The sequence below is a fragment of the Panthera pardus genome, unplaced genomic scaffold (assembly GCF_024362965.1).
Source record: "Panthera pardus isolate Hobbes unplaced genomic scaffold, ASM2436296v1 HiC_scaffold_8, whole genome shotgun sequence".
NCBI classification, from domain to species: Eukaryota; Metazoa; Chordata; class Mammalia; order Carnivora; family Felidae; genus Panthera; species Panthera pardus.
Window position 1 is genome coordinate 14,435,017 of NW_026527013.1, and position 18,910 is coordinate 14,453,926.

The 18,910-nt window shown below is 52.7% G+C and overlaps 3 protein-coding genes across 12 annotated transcripts; 1 reads left to right on the forward strand and 2 right to left on the reverse strand.

Annotated features, from left to right (window-relative positions):
- BORCS8 (BLOC-1 related complex subunit 8) lies at window positions 1–10,729 on the reverse strand. 8 transcript variants are annotated; one of them, XR_002071814.2, is made up of 7 exons: window positions 10,602–10,716; window positions 8,714–8,851; window positions 7,881–7,993; window positions 7,333–7,397; window positions 3,674–3,826; window positions 1,559–1,634; window positions 1–1,224 (listed from the first exon to the last, which is right to left on the reverse strand). XR_002071814.2 is itself a non-coding variant. In XM_019416451.2 (7 exons), exons 1-6 carry the CDS (start codon window positions 10,636–10,638, stop codon window positions 1,601–1,603), a joined length of 498 nt encoding a protein of 165 aa, XP_019271996.1. In that variant the 5' UTR covers window positions 10,639–10,716; the 3' UTR covers window positions 1–1,224; window positions 1,559–1,600. The 8 variants fall into 8 exon arrangements, 6 of the variants coding, with proteins under 6 accessions (XP_019271996.1, XP_019271994.1, XP_019271995.1 ...); XR_002071813.2 differs by having other exon boundaries at window positions 1–1,228; XM_019416451.2 differs by having other exon boundaries at window positions 3,716–3,826.
- On the forward strand, window positions 10,725–17,399 carry RFXANK (regulatory factor X associated ankyrin containing protein). 3 transcript variants are annotated; one of them, XM_053896968.1, is made up of 10 exons: window positions 10,725–10,838; window positions 11,514–11,653; window positions 12,151–12,345; window positions 14,417–14,500; window positions 14,648–14,713; window positions 14,934–15,034; window positions 15,204–15,329; window positions 15,714–15,780; window positions 16,188–16,268; window positions 17,175–17,399. In XM_053896968.1, the coding sequence occupies exons 3-10, from the start codon at window positions 12,159–12,161 to the stop codon at window positions 17,243–17,245; spliced, it is 783 nt and encodes a 260-aa protein (XP_053752943.1). In that variant the 5' UTR covers window positions 10,725–10,838; window positions 11,514–11,653; window positions 12,151–12,158; the 3' UTR covers window positions 17,246–17,399. The 3 variants fall into 3 exon arrangements, with proteins under 3 accessions (XP_053752943.1, XP_053752944.1, XP_019271993.1); XM_019416448.2 differs by lacking the exon at window positions 10,725–10,838 and having other exon boundaries at window positions 11,406–11,653; XM_053896969.1 differs by lacking the exons at window positions 10,725–10,838; window positions 14,648–14,713 and having other exon boundaries at window positions 11,405–11,653.
- NR2C2AP (nuclear receptor 2C2 associated protein) lies at window positions 17,174–18,910 on the reverse strand. Its single transcript, XM_053896970.1, has 5 exons — window positions 18,583–18,910; window positions 18,325–18,415; window positions 17,984–18,089; window positions 17,839–17,907; window positions 17,174–17,573 (listed from the first exon to the last, which is right to left on the reverse strand). The coding sequence occupies exons 1-5, from the start codon at window positions 18,618–18,620 to the stop codon at window positions 17,458–17,460; spliced, it is 420 nt and encodes a 139-aa protein (XP_053752945.1). The 5' UTR covers window positions 18,621–18,910; the 3' UTR covers window positions 17,174–17,457.

An 18,910-nucleotide genomic window follows, 5' to 3' on the forward strand; every position in this document is an offset into this window, starting at 1 on the left:
TCAGGAGAAGCCACAGAGAATTTTATTCCAAGGGGGCGCAGCAGCAGAGGGACAGCAGATGACAACAGGGTGTGGGGAGGGCAGCAGGGCGGTGTCCTTGAGGCTGGATGGTGGGAGTGACGAGGGCAAGGAGAAGGGAGTGGAGAGATGGTGGGGTGTAGGCCCAGGGCTGGTGGGCAACACTGCGTGGGCCACTGGGGTGAGCTGCTGGCCCTCTTGGTAGCCCCTCCTGCCCCAAGTCCTCCCAGATGCTCCCTAGGCAATCCCACAGCCAGCGGGATTCCTCACTACCCCCAGCCGGAGAGCTAAGCCTGGCACACAGTAGGTGCTCAAAAAGTACTTCAACTGCACACACATGAATTCTGCTGCCTCTTGTCTCTGGAGACTGTGGCTCTGGGGCTGTGGAGGCCCCATCCCACTCATGCCTCCCAAGCCCTCTGAGAGGGCCTCTGTGGCACAGAGCGCCATCGCAGTGCCTGGCAAATGGGCGGGGCTTTGAGAACTACAACAGCCAGAGCTCAGGAAGTCCCTCAGATGCCGCCGATCTGCCGGGGTCTGCCCTACATGGGCGCCGAGTAACAACATGCCAGGCCTTTCTTGGTACCATGCTCTCCTCACACAGTCGATCACACCTCCCGGTATTGAGGCCTTCGTGCAGTCCTCTCCCATCGGGTTCTTGGCCTGGCCACGTGGCTGGCCTTGACCAATGGAGCATCCGCAGTGTGAAGCAAGAAGAGGTCGGATGGGCACAGGCACACGGGGGCTGCCCTCTGGGCACCCGGTCACCAGGAGAAGCCTAGGCCGGCCTGCTGGGGAGGCCACGCGGAGGGGAACGGACCCCCTGCTGCTGACGGCACGGGTCCAGATCCAGATGTGTGAGCGAGGCCACCTCTGACTATGAGCCCCTTTGAATTCTGATGAGTGCCAGATAGTTGTGAAGTCCAGAAAAACTGCCCAGCTGAGCCCAGCCCAAATCGCAGGACTGTAAGCAGCCAAATGACTAGGGTTGTCAACCACTAAGTTTGGGGACAGTTGGTCACGCAGCAGTACCTGATTGCTACAACACACATCACTATGCAGCAGCACCCTCTGTTGCCTGCTGAACCACTCTGACGGAAGGGGAAAGCAGAGACCAGAGAGGGGAGGGACTTTCTCAGGGTCACACAGCTGGCCAGCAGTGCAGTGAAGATTCCTGAGCTGGGTGGGTAGCCATCATGCTGGGCTCTGCCTGAGAGAACGCGTGTGAGGAAAACAACCAAACGTGGGCTCCCCTTTCTGTCTTGGCAGGGGGAACACGGGATCGAGACAGGGCCTGCGGCCTGGAGAAGGGGCAGGGAGTTGGCACAGAGAGCACGAGGGAGACGAGGGCTGACCACGTCCTGAGTAGCAGAGGGCTGAAGGTCCCTACCACCCCGAAGCCTCCCACTGATGCAAGTATCCTACAAGCCCAGGGAGAAAGCCCAAGAGGTTAGACGAGCAGGTCCCTTCTTGGACACCGAGAGGGTGGGTTAGTTCAGAGCATGGAGTACAGAGGCTCACGACCCCACTTGACACTGACCTGAGCCAGAGGGGCCAAGGCACCTCCAAGTCTCTTCTGGGATCAAGCTGAGGAGGGCAGGGGTGGTTCGTCAGGGCTGGAACAAAACATGGGCAGCGTCCTTGAGGCCAATGTCAGAGGCCATCGGGCGTGCTCAGTTAGGCTGGAGATGGGTTTGGGTTACCTTCTAGTCCCCTAAGACCCCCGGCCTCAGCCTTCAGGGCATCCTCTGTAAAAATGGGACCAGCCACCCACTTCAGAGGTCGTGGTTGGGACTCATGCAGGACTGGGCACTTCGAACCCGCAGGGCTTGCCAAGAGAAGTGTTAAGCAGCACTTTAAGCTGCTAGAAGCATCTTTCAGAAGCAGGCACAAGCAAGGCACCTAAAGCACTTGGGAAACCATGAATTAAAAATAAATGGTATGGGGGGCGCCTGGGTGGCTCAGTGGGTTAAGCGCCCCACTTCAGCTCAGGTCATGATCTCACAGGTCGTGGGTTCGAGCCCCACATCAGGCTCTGTGCTGATAGCTCAGAGCCTGGAGCCTGCTTCCGAGTCTGTGTCTCCCTCTCTCTCTGCCCTTCCCCAGCTCACGCTGTCTCCCTCTCTCAAAAATAAACATTAGGGGCGCCTGGGTGGCTCAGTCGGTTAAGCATCCGACTTCAGCTCAGGTCACGATCTCGCGGTCCGTGAGTTCGAGCCCCGCGTTGGCCTCTGGGCTGATGTCTCAGAGCCTGGAGCCTGCTTCCGATTCTGTGTCTCCCTCTCTCTCTGCCCCTCCCCTGTTCATGCTCTGTCTCTCTGTCCCAAAAATAAATAAACGTTAAAAAAAAAAAAAAACATTAAAAAAAAAAATTTAAAAAAACTTAAATAAATAAATAAACAACACATAAATAAATAAATAGATAGATAGATAAATAAATAAATAAATAAGGTATGGGGGAGCCTGGGCGGCTCAGTCGTTTAAGCATTCGACTCTTGATATCAGCTCAGGTCATCATCTTGCGGTCATGGGATCAAGCCCCACGTCAGGCTCCACACCGAGAGGAGCCTGTTTGGGATTCTCTCTCTCTGCCTCTGTCAAAATAAATAAATAAACTTAAAAAAAAAAAAAAAAAAAGGTAAAAGCTATGGCTTTTTGAGGTCCTACCGTGCGGGGGGCGCTGTGCACACCACACAGCAAGCTCTGGCCCCAGTGGCTTGCACCAACCTACAGCCGGGCAGCCCAAGGCAGACAGTTCTTTAAAGCAAAGGAGCCCAGATCAACCCATGTCATGCTACCCTCTGTGAGACGATGGCTGCACGTCCATTCTTACACATTCACCAGGCTTTTTTGTTTTTGACAATTCCTGCGTCTCAGTTTTCAGAACAGTAACACAGATTTTTTTTTTTTTTTCTTTCTAAATGTCTGGTGGGGGACAGGCATGCCAGACCCAGTCCCAAACTGCAGGAGCCGGACATATATCAAAGTAGAGTTACAGCTGACAGCACGTGCACATGTGCCCAAGTGCATGTTTATTAAGTTATAATGACGATATGACAAAAACTCTCTCCCCAGGGTGCGAGGACTGTAAGTGCTTTTCATTTTTAGGCCATCTGGTCCTTGGCTTGAAGCCTCCTTCAGCTCCAGGCAACCTCCCCTGCAAGCCTCGCGGGCTCTGTCTCCCTCTTGCTCACCCACTCCAGCCACACTCGCCTCCTAGATGTTCCTCCAACACACCCAGATCACCATCCCCAGGGCCTCTGTCCTCACCGCTGTCCAACCCGGAACCCCCGCCCCGGGCCACCTCCCATCTGCATGGTGCTCAGGCCTCTGCTCCCACCCCCTCAGAGAGGCTCCCACCTCCCTTTTCTTCCTTTGCACATCTGAAATGCTCGTCTGTTCCACGTTTACCTGGTTGCCATACGCCTCCCTGTGAGACCACGAGTACATGCGTATTGGCCACCGCTGCATCCCCGGTGCCCAGCCCAGGGCCGGGCACACAGCAGAGCTCAGGACCTGGGTGCTGGGCGGCTGAACTCTCCCGTTACAGACGCCAAAGGACGAGAGGAAGCCACCAGGCACCACGAGATGAGGAAAGGGAGCTGTCTAAGGAGTGAGGAACAGCAGTTCCTGGCTGAGAAGCAAAGGTCCTTACAGCGAGGAGGCTGAGAGCAGGAGCGGGTGGTCCCGGAGCTACCTGTGGCTCTGGGCGGCAGCATTCATGTGGTCCCGGATGCTGATGGCCTGTTTCAGAAGACCCTCCACGCTGCGGAAGTAGACGCTGCTGTCAACAAGGTTCTTCACAGCACTGAAATGGGAGGATGGACCCAGTCGGTGCCACCCCGCCTTACCCTCCCCTCCCTGCGCCTGCCCATGTAGCCTCCCAACCAGAGGTTGGTGGGGGCGCCTGCACGGGCTCAGTGCTCAACAGGCACCCCAGGGATTCTGTGGGCTTATCCGGGGTTTAAAGTTTTGATTTCCCTGCCACACCTCGATGACATCTATGCGACAGAGCGCACGATGGCCAGAAGCAGCTATTTTTTTGAAAGTTTTTATTTATTTATGTATTCATTTAAGTAATCTCTACACCTGACGTGGGGCTTGAACTCACGACCCCAAGATCGAGAGCGAGTCACATGCTCTTCCGAATGAGCCAGCCAGGCGCCCCGGGTGCAACTTTTACATCCTGCTGCTAGACCACCTGATGTTTTGAAGAAGCGATAAACATGTAAAAATGGCCTTTTAGATAACCTATTCCTGCCTCTGAAGGAAGCTTATCAACTCAACTGTGAAGAGCTCTGGAGGTGAGCTTAGAGGGAACCAGAATAACTCACTACTAATTAAGGGGACACCACTGCCAAGCTGTGCTAGCCTCTGGTGTTGGTGCCAGACTAACAAACATCTAATGAAAATGCCCCTTCCAACAGCACAACAGGAAAATATTCACCAGGCCACGCAGGGCCCTGCTAATGCCAGCAACTCACCTGCATAGCATCTGCAGTAAAAATAAAAGTGTCATTTTAAAGCTGTTCTGTTAAAGACAAAAAACTCACTCCTATTTATTATCAGTCAGGGACCGGCTGGAAAACGGCCATGAGATCAAAGCGGGGATTGGGGGGCTATCGCCTGCTCTGTTAGCTTGTTCGTTTTAGCACTACCAAAATGCAGTCAGCTTTTCTAGTGTTTGCCCACCTGGATGAAAAGCTTGTTTTTATGGGAATGCAAACTGGTGCAGCCACTCTGGAAAACAGTATGGAGGTTCCGCAAAAAATTAACAATAGAACTACCCTACGACCCAGCAATTACCCCACTAGGTATTTATCCAAGGGATACAGGTGTGCTGTTTCGAAGGGACACATGCACCCCCGTGTTTATAGCAGTACCATCAACAATAGCCAAAGTATGGGAAGAGCCCAAATGTCCATCGATGGATGAACGGATAAAGAAGATGTGGTATGTATATACAATGGAGTATTACTCGGCAGTCAAAAAGAATGAATTCTTGCCATTTGCAACTACGTGGGTGGAACTGGAGGGTATTATGATAAGTGAAATTAGTCAGAGAAAGGCAAATATCATATGACTTCACTCATATGAGGAATTTAAGATACTAAACAGATGACTAAAGGGGAGGGAAGCAAAAAGAATATAAAAACAGGGAGGGGGACAAAAACAAAGAGACTCTTAAATATGGAGAACAAACAGAGGGTTACTGGAGGGGTTGTGGGAGGGGGGATGGGCTAAATGGGTAAAGGGCTTAAGGAATCTCCTCTTGAAATCATTGTTGCACAACGTGCTAACTAACTTGGATGTAAACTATGAAAAATAAATAAACTATAGGGGGAAAAAAAGCTTGCTTTTATAAGTTCCCTCTTGAATAGTTTATCCAATTTAGTATCTATAGATTCTGCATCAACTACGTACAGCATTGTCAACAACCAAAAGGGCTTTTTCATGTCCATAAAGGACATGAAAGGGCTTTTTCATGTCCATAAAGGACATGGTCCCTTAGCATAGAGAAATTCACATCTCCCTAGCAGAAGTACTCAGAGCTCAGAATACACTGGCCTCATGCTTACCTCAGCATGGCCCGGTGGAACTTTCTGGAACATGACGGACACATTCTTTATCCGCTGACATGGCTGCTAAGCCCTTGAAATATGGCTAGTGAGACAGAGGAGCTGAATCTTTTATTTCATTTTAATGCATTAAAATTTAAGTGTCACCCGCAGCCCGGACTCCTTCACTGAATGGGGCAGCTAGAGGAACCGGGACAAAGTATAGACTCTGACATGTTCTTCCTTTGACCTGGGCCTTGCTGGTGAGCCCACAGCTGCGCAGGAGCTGTTTGGCAGACGTGAGAGAGAAACTCCCATTTGTTTTCTACTCTTTACTTGAGCTAATGAGGGTGTTGGAGGCCACCATCCTCAAGAAAATGCCATCTGTCTGGAATGCCTTCTGTCCCAGTGGAGGGGCCAAGGCGGCTGATGGTAGAGCACTCAGCTCAGTACCCTCAGCAGCAGGACCTCCTGTCAAAGAACCTTCGTTCACACAACAGAAACAGGCAAGCAAACCCCATGGTTCCACAGATTGTACTGCTGGGGTGTGTCCAGCCTCCATGAAAATGACTTAGTCCACGCAAAGGGCAAATGGCACTTCTAAATAAAATTGCCAAACTCGCGAGGCAAACAGAACAAGCCAGGACATTAAGTATAGTCAGGGGAACCAACTGAAGAGGGGGAGGCAAGGCCAGGAAAGGTGCGATGATGAAAAGAAACTACTTATTACTCTGACATACATCTTTCCCTTGGGACTGGGAGGTGGGGAGGGAAGGGGGTGGAATCTGAAGACTTAGAAAAAGCTAAACACAAAATAATAATAATAATAATAATAATAATAATAATAATAATAATTAAATGGTACCCTCACATTCACAGCAGCATTATCCACAGTAGCTAAAACGTGGAAGCAACCGAAATGTTCATCGACAGATGGATAAACTGAGGTGGGTCTACGCAATGGAATACTACTCAACCTTAAAAAGGAAGGATAATCCAACACAGGCTACAGCATGGGAAGACCTGGAGGACAGCATGCTGAGTGAAAAGAGATGGACAGAAAAGACAAATACTGTCCGACTCCATTTATGTGAGGTCCCCAGATTCATACACAGAACATAGAATGGTGGGTGCCAGGGGTCAGGAGAAAGGGAAGGGGGGGGTTAGTGTCTGACGGGGAGAGTTTCAGATTTGCAAGATGAAAAAAATGCTGGCAATAGAGGGTGGGGATGGCTGCACGTGAATGTATTTAATACCACTGAGCCGTATACTTAAAAATAGTTAAGGTGGCAAATTTTATGCGTCTGTTATACACTAAAAAAAAAAATTGGAAAGAAATAAAAATTTAAAAATAATCAGCTGTATTTGTGCTGTGGCCCTCCTCTCAGCTGCCGTCCACCCCGCTGGCCAGTCTGTGGTCCTGGATGTGGGAAGGAAAAGTCCCTTGAGGCACTGGCTCCCTTCCCAGATGGCATCTCCCCTAAACCTTTCCACCCCTTCCTATGACACATGGGGAGGGGCTCCACTCGGGAAGAAGCCTGCCTGAGGCACACGGGGGATGGGCAAATGGTGAGAAGCGCAGGCCTGCATTGGAACCTGCTGTGTGGCCAAGTAAGTCGAGATCCACATGCCTCAACTCAGATGCGTTTGGCAGGAGAAGGTTCACTGGAGAGCTGGCTGAGATGCCCGAGTGCCCAAGAGGTGACCCTGGGGCATACGGGGACAACCCCGGCAGTGGGGAGGGTACAGGGCTTACCTGCAGGCATACTCCACTGTGTAAATGGCTCCCTGGCTCTGCTCCTCCCATCGCTGCATGTCAGCCTGTGGGAGACAGGAAGCTGTTAGCAGGAGGGCTGCTACCTCCACCCTCTCAGTTCCTGGGATGGAGCACCTGATCACCCATCACCATGGCGACAGAGACCAGCCCCCTCCATCCTGATCTTTCCTCCTGAAAATCCCCTCCCTCACCGGTCTGGGCTTTCCGCCAACACGTGGCTACCATGCCTCAGGGCCTTTGCACCGGCGGTTCCCTCGGCCTGGCACATCGTTCCCTCGGGTCCTCATGCGGCTGCTTCCTTCTCGCCATACAAGTGACAACAAATGCACATCCGGCCACCCCCTTCTTCCAAATCTGCCCCCAAATCTGTCCACCCATGGCCTCAACCTGTCTCAGTGACCTCGTGCCTCCTTGCTGCTGTCCCAGCCTTGACTCCTCCCCCAACAGCCCCTGTTCCACGTAGCAGGCCCCAGATCATGAGGTGAGGACTCTGGGGGAGGTCAGTGGCAGGGGTAAGCGGGGCTCACCTTATGCTGGGCCAGCTCAGGCAGAGAGCGGCGCACGTGTTCCTGCAGCCGGTACAGGGCCACGGATGGCTCATTGGCCAGGACATAGACACTCTCAGTGAACTTGTCTGTGACTGGGCCGAGCAAATCAAAAGTTGGGGGCCGGGGTGGGGGGTGGCAGAGCAAGGGAAGGGCGGCAGAGACACAAAGAGACAAAGCATAAGACTCTTGACTGCTTAATCCGCGAGTCCAGCCAGAGCAACGAGGGGTGTCCAGTGTCCACTCAGGAGCTGGGTCACCTGTGGTCCCAGTGATGGGTTGAAGGAGATAATCAAGAAAGGCTTCGCTCATCATGATGTTAACACATCCAGTGAACTCATGGTTTTTCCCCTCCCAAGCCCACTTGTAGTAGACACTGCTTCTGTCCACTTGGACCCTCTCACATTCCCTTTATCCCAAGGAATGAATCTGAGACTCTTCTTCGAGGGTCCTACCAGTTACTGAACCTAAAAATGCCTGGAAGCTTAGATCGCTGGGTGGCCTTCAGCCATGACTGACCATCAAGGGGTATTAAAGGCCACATCTCCTGCTGTCTGTTGGGACAACGTGGAGGTGTAAATCATCCTTCTGAGTTCTCCTGAAGCATCAGGCTGAGGGTCTGCCCTCAGATCACTCCTTGCTCAGCTTCCCCTATCTCCCCTGTGAAGTTCTCCTGTCCTGGTAAGTTAATTACACAGAAATCCTTACCCCACGTCTGCTTCAACAAATGACATTCCCAGCCAGTCAGTCATCTACACCCTCCCATCCATGACAGATCCTGCTGGTTCTGCCTGAAAACAAAGTCTAAATCTCACCTATTCTTACCACTACACTGCCCACACTGGTCCAGGCATGGCCACCTCTCACCAGGACGCCAGATTCAGCTCCTTCCTGGTCTCCCTGCTTCCGCTCCGCCAACAGTCCAATCTCCAAACAACAGATGGAGTGATCTCCTAATGAACATATCAGATATGTCTCTCCCTTATTTGAAACCCTCTTATGGCTCCCATCAGCCAGAGTGTAAAATCCACCTAACTTACTACGGCCCATAAGGCCCTGTATGTTCTTCCTGCTGTTAACTTCCCTGCCTTCCTCACCATCCGAGGCACAGTGGCCTCCTGGCTGCTCCTTGGACACTCCCAGTACTGTCCAAAAGAACTTTCTGAGATGACCGAAAGGTTCTATAATCTATAGTGTCCAATAATGTAGCCACTAGGCACATACGGCTGGCTACTGAGCACGTGGCTGAAACGTGAAATACGACTCACAAACTGAATTTTTTTTTTTTTGTTTAAATTTTAATTCCAATAGAGTTAACATACAGTGTTATGTTAGTTTCAGGTGTACAATATAGTAATTCAATAATTCGACACATTGCTCAGTGCTCACCATAAGAATTTTAAGTTTTACCTAATTTTAATTAACTTAAATACCTATAAATACTGTGATCAGTAGCTGCTGTATTGGTGCACAGCTTGTTCTGCCACTGACCCTCTCCTTCCCCCATGGGCTTGTCTTTATCCCTCATGTCTCAGCTCCTGGGCAAGGCCCTCCCTGATCACCACGCTTAACCGGATGTCACTTCCATCTCATTCTCAACCTCAGCACCTTGTTCATCTCTCTTATAAATTCTCATTCTTTATTACATTACATTTTTACAAAAAAAAAAAAAAAACAAAAACAAAAAAAGTTAAAGCTTGGATTCTTGAGGGCAGGGGCTTCTGGGAGCCTCAGTTTCCTTAGCTGTAAAAATGGAATAATAGTACCCACCTCAAGGTTTGCTACAGAGATGGACCCCATGCTATGCCCAGTGGAGTGTAGTTAACAAGACAGAGAACTCTGGCGCATCTGGGAGTCAAGGGAGGCTGTGCATGAGTCTGGCTAGTGTCAGTATGTCTAGCTCACTGCAACGCCCTCAGTAGGGTAGAGCCCATCCTGCCACCTCCAAACTGAGTGTACTCTTATCCCTCTTAGTCCTCCTGGTTTGGAAAATGAGCATAAGAGCTTACCCTTCAGTGCTGCTGCAAAAAAGATGGAATGAACTATACTTGCGCCTTCCAAATAATTAACTAGAGGGGTGCCTGGGTGACTCAGTCGGTTAAGCAACCAACTCTTGATTTCCGCTCAGGTCATGACCTCACAGTTGGTGAGTTCAGCCCAGCATGGGGCTCTGCGCTGACAGTGGGAAGCCTGCTTGGGATCCTCTCTACGTCTCTCTGCCCCTCTCCCACTTGTGTTCTCGCTCTTTCTCAAAAATAAACTTAAAAATAATAACTAGAAATAACGTGTGTCATAACAAAAACCTTTATGATTTAACAAGTCTGCGGCGTTTGGTAATTTGTAACTATGTGACTTACAAATATTCGATGCTAACGTAAACCTAAACAAATACGTAACCGCATACGGAAGTAACACGCACAGCGATTGCCACGTCACAGGCGTTCTTTCAATGCATTACAAATAGCAGGTCACTGAATTCTCACAACAAACCTATGGGGGCAGGGAGAGACTATTATACTTCCCATTTTACAGATGACAAAATCGAGGCACGGAGACACTCTATAAAGGTTTTTAAACTAGTCAGCGGCCGAACCAGGATGCAATGGTGGTCCAATTAGTTCCCCCGCATGCTCCCTCCAAGCCTTTGCCCCCTCCTGCACTCTGTCAGGTCACCCTTCTGTCCAGCCCGGGGCTCAACACAACCTTTCTTTCCCTTGAGTTGCATCTCCGGTTCCTCCATAACGACCGCGTACAGATTCCGAGGACCGGAAGCGGAAGTCCGGCTATGGGGAAGGCTTCTCAAACCTTCCCCTACGAAACCAGACGCCGTGGTGCTCCAGTTCCGGTGCCAATTGGCCTGCCCTCCTCACTACTTCGTGTACCTTGACTGGAGAGGAACCATGAGTGAGAGACTGGGGAAGGAGGCACACCAGTAGACGGGTGAGGAAGGGGCGGAGACCCCCTGAAGCTCCAGGAGGGACACCCAAGCAGGAAGGGGCAAGGGCACCCTCCCTTCACGAACTCCCTTTTCCGGGAGCAGACGAATTTAGGGAAACGCTCCAAACATTGTCCACTGCGGGCCACATAAACGGCCTCTTTGTACCCTCCTATTGCCATCAGATTCTTGCACATGCTCACACGCCCCCAGGACCGCAAAGAAGACATTGTTGTGAACGGGGGCGACAGTAGTGTTGCCCCTTTAAGTCCCGACACCTCGACTTTTCCCCGCCCACCACCTTCGTACAGGAGAGAGCCCCGCCCGCCCTGGAGCAACTGGAGCCTAGCGTCTCCCTCAGGAAAAACTTCTGGGTGGAGCTGGGGGGTAGTGACGCAAGACTGTCTCAATGAAATCCTCTGAGCCCTCTGAGGCTCCACCCATCCCTTCAGACCCTGCCGGGCTCCCTCCAGAGCTGCCTGGACAAGAACGCGCAGGCGCAACAGCATTGCTTGGGCCCCAGCGGAAACCACGCCCCTCCCCCAAGTCTTAAAGGGCCAGTAGCAGCTTCTATTGCTCTTGCCTTTCGGCACTTTTGGGGAGGCAGGGTGCGCAGGCGCAGTGGGGTGCTCTGAGGTGGGGGTAGCGGTCGCGTATCAAGTTGCTCTCTGTCCCGGCAGAAGAAACCAGGGCGCTGAGGATCCAGGTTCCAGCTTGCTCCCTCGTATATCAATTGAAGGAGAAAAGTTTGTGAATTGGGCCCCCAAGTTTTGGGGGACCCGGACTCGCGGAGTGGGGTGACAGACGAGGCTCGTTTGAGGTGAGTGGACCTTTCGGATCTGTTTGGGAGGGGCCGGTGGGATGGGACCGATCACACTTTGTTGAGCAGTCACTTATTCCGGGGACCCCCCCCCCCACCACGCAAGAAAAAAATAACTACAGTGAACGTTTTTTAAGCTCTGCCCGTGTATCAGGCCCCCAGCTTTGCTATGTACAGGCACGGTGCTAAGACCTCATTTCCCCATTTGATTAATGAGGAAACTGAGGCTCAAAGAAGTTAAGTCATGTGCCCAGGTGCTCACAGCTTATAAATGATGGGATTCGAACCCAGATAGCTGAACCCATTTTAAGTAAAGCATGTTGTATGTGCCCTGGTAGTGGGGGAGGAATGAGCCTGAAAAGCAGTTGGACTGTGGTTTTAACTTCCCGCTGAGCTTGAGTTTACCCACCCTTACTGTGAAAGGCCGGGTACGCTGTTGGTGCCTACTTAATAGGAGTTGTTGATAATTAGCTGTTATCTTTTGGCGCTTCTGCCAGCTTCCCCCATGGAGCCCACCCAGCCGGCAGAGGACCTCAGTCTGACCCAACAGCTCCCCATCCCAGAATTTGGGGACCCTGAGGACCCCAGCGATGAGGCCCCTGATGGCTCAGACACTGTGGTGCTCAGTCTCTTCCCCTGCACTCTGGAGCCTGGGAATCCTGAACCGGATGCTGGTGCCTCCTCACCGCAGGGTAGGTAGGATATTTCCCCTGGACTCCTGCCTCTGGGATGCAAGGACAATGGAATGTCAGGCTCAAGACAGGACCTCTGTCTTTATGTTCCATTACCCAGAATGTGTCTTCCCTCTCCACCCAGTGAGGAATTGCTTTATCTGTATATATATGATGGCTAGATCCCCATAACATAAAAGTTGCTATTTTAACCAGACTTGCATACAATTCAGTGGCGGTAAGTACATTCACATTGTGCATAAGCCCCCCACCCCCACTCTCTCTGTTGTTCCAGAGCATTTCCGTCACCCCAGAAGGAAACCCAGTCCCCATGAGTAATCATTCTCCATCCCTCCTCCCCTAGCCCCTGTCAATCACTAATCTTTCTGTCTCTATGGATTTCCCTGTTCTGGATATTTCATATAAATGAATCCTACAACATGTGGCCTTTTGTGTCTGCCTTCTTTCATTCAGCATGATGGGTTTTTTTCATTGTTTTAAGTTTGATTTATTAAGTTTGATTATTAAGTAATCTCTACACCCCATGTGGGGCTTGAACACATGACCCTGAGAACAAGAGTTGCATGCCCCTCTGACTGAGCCAGCCAGGCGCCCCTCGGCATGATGGTTTGGAGGTTTGTCTGCATTTGCAGCATGTGTTGGTGCTTCATTCCTTTTATGACCCAATAATATTCCATTCCAGACCACATTTCTTTTATCCATTCATCCATCGATGGACCCTTGGGTTCTTCCTCTTTAGGTGATTGTGACTAGTGTTGCTGGTACATTTGTGTACCGGTGTTTGTCTGAACAGTTGATTTCAACTTTTGGGGGTAGATACCTAGGAGTGGATTGCTGGGTCAGATGGTGATTCTGTTAACCCTATTAAGGATCCAAGGATTTCTTTTTGTTTTGTTTTTTTTTTTTTTGAGAGAGAGAGAGAGAGAGCATGAGCAGGGGAGGGGCAGACTGAGGGAGAGAGAGAATCCCAGGCAGGCCCTGCACTCTCAGCGCAGAGCCTGATGTGGGGCTCAAACTCACGATCTATGAGATCATGACTTGAGCTGAAATAGACCAACTGAGCTACCCAGGTGCCCCTCAAGGATTTCTTTTGACTGGAGTCCTTGAACACGTCTAATTCAGTCCCTCCTGGGGCCTTGGTCCCTGCTGTTCCCTCTGTGTGGAACATTCTACCTCTTCCCAGGGCTGGTTTCTTCATCTGGCCAAGCTCTCAGTTGGTATCACCTCCTCAGAGTGGCCCTCCCTGACCATCGTGTCTGAAATGGACTCACCCCTGGCCCTCCCCTCTTTCCATTCTCTTCTACCTCCTTCTTTTTTTTTTTTTTGTTTTAAGGATACTCTTTTTTTTCTTAAGTTGTTTTTATATATATTTTTAATGTTTTTATTTATTTTTGAGACAGAGAGACAGAGCATGAGCAGGGGAGGGGCAGAGGGAGAGACCCAGAATCCAAAGCAGGCTCCAGGCTCTTAGCTGTCAGCACAGAGCCCGACGCGGGGCTCGAACTCACAGACTGTGAGATCATGACCTGAGCTGAAGTTGGACGCTTAACCGACGGAGCCGCCCAGACGCCCCATTTTCTTAAATTTTTTTTAACATTTGTTTATTATTGCGAGACAGAGAGACACAGAGCGTGGGCAGGGGAGGGGCAGAGAGAGGGGGAGACACAGAATCTGAATTAGGCTCCAGGCTCTGAGCTGTCAGCACAGAGCCCGACGCAGGGCTCAAACTCACAAACTGCGAGATCGTGACCTGAGCTAAAGTCAGTCGCTCAACCAACTGAGCCACCCAGGTGCCCCTCTTCTACCTCCTTCTTATTTCTCCTGTTTATTTCTCTCCTTCTGTCTGACTCCCCCCTCTTGTCGATGTACCCCTTGAGGGCAGGGACTATGTATCGTTTGCCCAGAACATCGCCAGGTGTAGAGGAGAAAGGTGCACCCGGGTATCCAGGAGGGCAGAGTGAGTGAATGGTGCAGTGAGGCACTGTCTTTGGTAGCTCCGAACCCCGAGGGTCTGGTCTGAAGCCTCAGAGACATACTAGGAGCAAACTGAGGCCCTTCCTCTCTCTTCCAGGAGGCAGCTCCCTGAAGCACTCCACAACCCTCACCAACCGGCAGCGGGGGAACGAGGTTTCGGCCCTGCCAGCCACCCTCGACTGTAAGTGGGCCTCCAGTCCCTAAGGCGGGGAGAGGTAACAGGTGCTAGTAGGTAGCAGGGGCCGGGAGGAGCAACTCCGGATGGGGTAAACTGAGGCATGGAGCAGGGATGGGACAGGTGAGGACTCTGCCTCTCTCTGGCCCCTAGCCCTGTCCATCCACCAGCTCGCGGCCCAGGGGGAGCTGAGCCAGCTGAAGGAGCATCTGAGGAAAGGTGTGTGTCCACACCTGTGGTGTGTCCGAATGTGTCTGACCACACGCGCTGGTGTGTGCATGTGGGTATTGAAATGACCGGAGTCTCCACAAATGGGCCTGTGTCCACCCGTGTGCTCCCCCTCGTGTCTGACCCCAGCCACCTGCCCTGTCCCTGCTCCCACAGCGCTGGGGAGAGTGGGCAGGGGTGCATCCCAGTGGTACCACCCCCCTCCTGCCAGGCGACAACCTCATCAACAAGCCGGACGAGCATGGCTTCACCCCCCTCATCTGGGCCTCCGCCTTTGGAGAAATCGAGACTGTCCGCTTCTTGCTCGAGTGGGTGCGTCCCAGCCCAGCTGAGGGCTTCCCAGGAACTTGAGGGTGGGCTGGGGTCTCGTCCGAGTCTGCTGGTGCCATGTCTATAAGAAGGGGCTGCCATGGGTACCCCAGGATTCCAGGGGATGCCCCCACCCATCCCATCACCACTGTCTCTATTCCCCCTACCACAGGGTGCTGACCCCCACATCCTGGCCAAGGAACGGGAAAGCGCCCTGTCCCTGGCCAGCATGGGCGGCTACACAGACATTGTAGGGCTGTTACTTGAGCGTGATGTGGACATCAACATCTACGACTGGGTGAGGCACCACCCACTGGCCCTGGGCACCTTGCAGGGTACCAGGCCTGCTGTGGGTGCTGAGAACACAAGACAGCCTTCTCTGAGCCTTACAGAGCTCCTAGTTTGCGGGGAGGGCAGCCGACACAGAAACAGCTGAAATGTAGTGAATAGCACTGTAACGGCAGACACACAGGCAGCGGCAAGAGCCCGGAAAGTGGCCTCCAGAGTCCAGGGAAGTCGAGGAGGGTTTCCTGGAAGAAGGGGTATCTAAGCTAAGACCCAAAGGGGGAACGAGGCCAGGTGTTGAGCAGGAGGAAGAACCACATTAAATTGGAGGGCTGGGGGTGTTGTGAGAATTTGGAAAAGACAGAATGTCGGTTGCCCTTGCCCCTGCCTTTGACAGAATGGAGGGACGCCACTGCTGTACGCTGTGCGTGGGAACCACGTGAAGTGCGTAGAAGCCTTGTTGGGTAAGTGGGAGTAGCAGCTGGCCCTGGGGGCCTCAGAGCCCCAGCTGGCCCCACAGGAACCCTGAGGGCCAGGGAGGGGTCCAAACTCTGCTCGAACAGCTCTTGGGATGAACGGTCACTACCTGAGTTTCCCAGAGGATTGATCTGGGGACAGGAGATGGTAGGATAGTACAGGGGTCTGGCTCACCGGATTGAACACCCACACCCTTCATGCCTCAGGGACCCTGGAGGTGGGGATTCTATTGGCCACATTCTTCAGAGAGCTCAGGTTCTCATCCAAGCCTATAAGGGCAACCAGCAGACCTGTGGCTATACCGTGAGGGATCACTGGATCTCCCAAGTCTCCATGCCCCGTTCTGGGCTCCCAGCCCCGCTGCCTCTCCAGTAACACCTGCTTTGCTCTGCAGCCCGAGGAGCCGATCTCACCACTGAGGCTGACTCCGGCTATACCCCAATGGACCTTGCCGTGGCCCTGGGATATCGGAAAGGTCAGCCTGAGACACGTAGGGCAGTGACAGTGTGCCGTAAGCAGGTGACCACAGAGGGGTACACAGGACATCCCTCTCAGATGTCACATGCTAGCGTTGAGAGGGTTCACATTAGCAAACACGTGGTGCCACTGTGTACTCACCTGGGCGTGTGCGGGAGGCTGACGTGTGTCAGTGACTGGGTTCATGATGAGATACACAGGCACTGGGAGGCCCAAAGGGAGGGAGGATGGGATTCAGGCTGGAGGAACCAGGCTGGAGGATGGGATCCTTGCAGAGGCCTTGCAGGATAAGGATGCCAAGAAGGAGGGGCCGGGCCACAGAGGGTCACTGAAGCCAGCCCTCTCCATGGCAGGACGTGGGTGTAAGTAGGGACCATAGGCTGACCCCAGTTTGTTCCCCACTTCCCCCTTCAGCTTCCCCATCCACAAAATGGGAGATCCTAATAGAACTGACCCCTTGGGGTCATGGAGAGATTGAGGGCCTGGGAGATTTCTCCTCCTTCCTTCAAGTTTTATTCCATTTGGGACAGAAGTCATTCCTCACAGCCCCTCTTATCCTTTCATAAAAGTCACCAGTCGAGAATTTTGTTTGGTAAAGATTTTTTTTTTCTTTTTTTTACTCTAAAAAGCCTCCAAAAATGCATTTTTACAGACTTAGGGGAAATTGAGTTTCCTGGCGTGGGGGCCTCAGTCTTCTCAGCTGTACTCTGGGAAGGGTGTGGATTTCCCCGCATATGAATTAGGTCCTCCAGGACTTGGAGATCCCCGTTCGTTCCCTGAGAGGCGGGTGCAGTTCTCATGCTGGGACACCCCGGCTCATCCCCCAAAAGAGGTGTACAAATGGCCTCTGTCTCTGCAGCCTGCATTCGATTCATGGCCCACCTTTTCCCTTTCCTGTTTCCAGTGCAACAGGTGATCGAGAACCACATCCTCAAACTCTTCCAGAGCAACCTGGTGCCCGCAGATCCTGAGTGAAGGCTGCCTGCTGGGGACTCAGATACTCAGGGAACAAAACAGTTGACGCAGAGCTGGGGGAACCCAGACCTGGCTTCAAAGGCAGCTCCTGGACAGACAGTGGGAGGGGATCCTTCCCAAGAGGAACCAATAAACCTTCTGTGCATAACCTGAAGGACTTCACTGTGCTTCCCCAAGGGCTTCCTGGAGGAGTTAGTTAGTACCCAGTGGCCTCACGCCCTCTCCCCCAGCACGCGCAGGTGGTAGATGACAATTCGGCCAAAAAAGTCAGCGGCGTCCTCAAATGTCACCTTCAGCCGGTCCACCTCGGCAACTGGCACAGGGAAGGTGTGAGCATAGGCAGTCAAGGGAAATAGGTAGTTCATCATTTCCCATCTGGCAGCCCCAGCTTAGACACCACCAATGTGCTGGGTGACCGGGCGCACCGTGACCCCCTCTGAGGCTCTCACACAGAACCGGTTACCATCAGCTCATTTTACAGATGGAACAATGGAGGTCCAGAGCCCACTTGCTCAAGGTCACATACCAGGGCCCACGGTTTTCAGAGGCACAGACCACCACCCCCGCCCCTCCCCAGAGGCCCAGGAAGGATATCTGAAGTGAGTTGTTGTCCTCAGGGTAGAAGTCCACAATCTTGCTAAGAGCCTCATTCCCCTGGGAACCTGCAACAGAGAAAGGGGCAGGTTGTGAGGCTGGGGTGCCCTCTCCAAACCCCCACCTTCCAGAGCCCTCCAGTACCTTCCAGGTGACCCCGGCGACTGGAGAAACCCCCCTGGAACTGGATCTGCAGCTGGGAGACACGGACGCGCTGAGGAAACTCTAGTATCACCCACTGGGAGGGGCCCTGGAGACAGGGAAACTGAGGCTCACAATCTGTCCAGGCTCAGACAGAGCCTGCTATGTGTGTCTTATTCCCACAGTCGATGGGGGTAGAGGTGGTGCGAGGGGCGGTTGGCACACGTTCCCTCCGTGACCAACTCTACTGTGCCCAGCTGGAGTGCTCCTTAGTTCTCAAGGCACCCTGGACTCCTGAATCTGATTCACAGGATGGGTGGAGGGTCCAGGGAGAGGTGCCTCACCTGGTCCGAGTTCCAGCACGTTTCCTCATTCTGATCGAACAGATGCTTCTTTCCAAACTGCCGAGTGTTGCGATTCAGCACTGAACTCACCCTGGAGGCACCAGAATAAGAGCGAAAAGACTGGCTAAACCCAGCGCCGAGGTCCCGCCCACCGGTGGGCCCGCCCCCTCCTCGCCTCCAGCTTACCCCGGCACCCCCAGCTCGGTTAACCCCGGGCTCAAGGGCCACGCCCGCCACTGCCCGTCCCCAGGGTCTCACCTGCTCACTGTCTCTGGACAAACCAAAGAGTGGGTCATCCCGGCTCCACAAAGCCTCGCAGGGCTCAGCCGGTGTAGCCGGTGTGCGTATGCCGACGCCAACGCAGCCACAGCCGTTCGACCTTGACCACGCCTCAGACTCTACAAAGGTTTCAAAGAAACTGCAGTGACCCGCGGCTAGATTCTCACAGCAGGTTCAAGTAAGGGAAACAGGTTTCCTGTGGGTTTCCGGGGGTCGCTCGGACTCCGAGCTTCAGTCTCTGCGAACAGCGCCGAGAACCAGAGCAGGACCCGGAACCACGAGGACACCGCGCAAGCGCACTGTGACT

Coding starts and splice junctions, on each gene's coding strand:
- BORCS8 (XM_019416451.2), bottom strand. CDS start 10,638: ATGGAGGAACCGGAGATGCAACTCAAGGGAAAGAAAG. Junction 7,398..7,880: donor CTGAGCTGGCCCAGCATAAG/GTGAGCCCCGCT, acceptor TGTCTCCCACAG/GCTGACATGCAGCGATGGGA. Junction 3,827..7,332: donor ACAGTGGAGTATGCCTGCAG/GTAAGCCCTGTA, acceptor CTCCCATTTCAG/TGCTGTGAAGAACCTTGTTG.
- RFXANK (XM_053896968.1), top strand. CDS start 12,159: ATGGAGCCCACCCAGCCGGCAGAGGACCTCAGTCTGACCCAACAGCTC. Junction 12,346..14,416: donor TGGTGCCTCCTCACCGCAGG/GTAGGTAGGATA, acceptor TCTCTCTTCCAG/GAGGCAGCTCCCTGAAGCAC. Junction 15,781..16,187: donor GTGCGTAGAAGCCTTGTTGG/GTAAGTGGGAGT, acceptor TTTGCTCTGCAG/CCCGAGGAGCCGATCTCACC.
- NR2C2AP (XM_053896970.1), bottom strand. CDS start 18,620: ATGACCCACTCTTTGGTTTGTCCAGAGACAGTGAGCAG. Junction 18,416..18,582: donor TGTCCAGAGACAGTGAGCAG/GTGAGACCCTGG, acceptor TGGTGCCTCCAG/GGTGAGTTCAGTGCTGAATC. Junction 17,574..17,838: donor GGACAACAACTCACTTCAGA/TATCCTTCCTGG, acceptor CCTATGCTCACA/CCTTCCCTGTGCCAGTTGCC.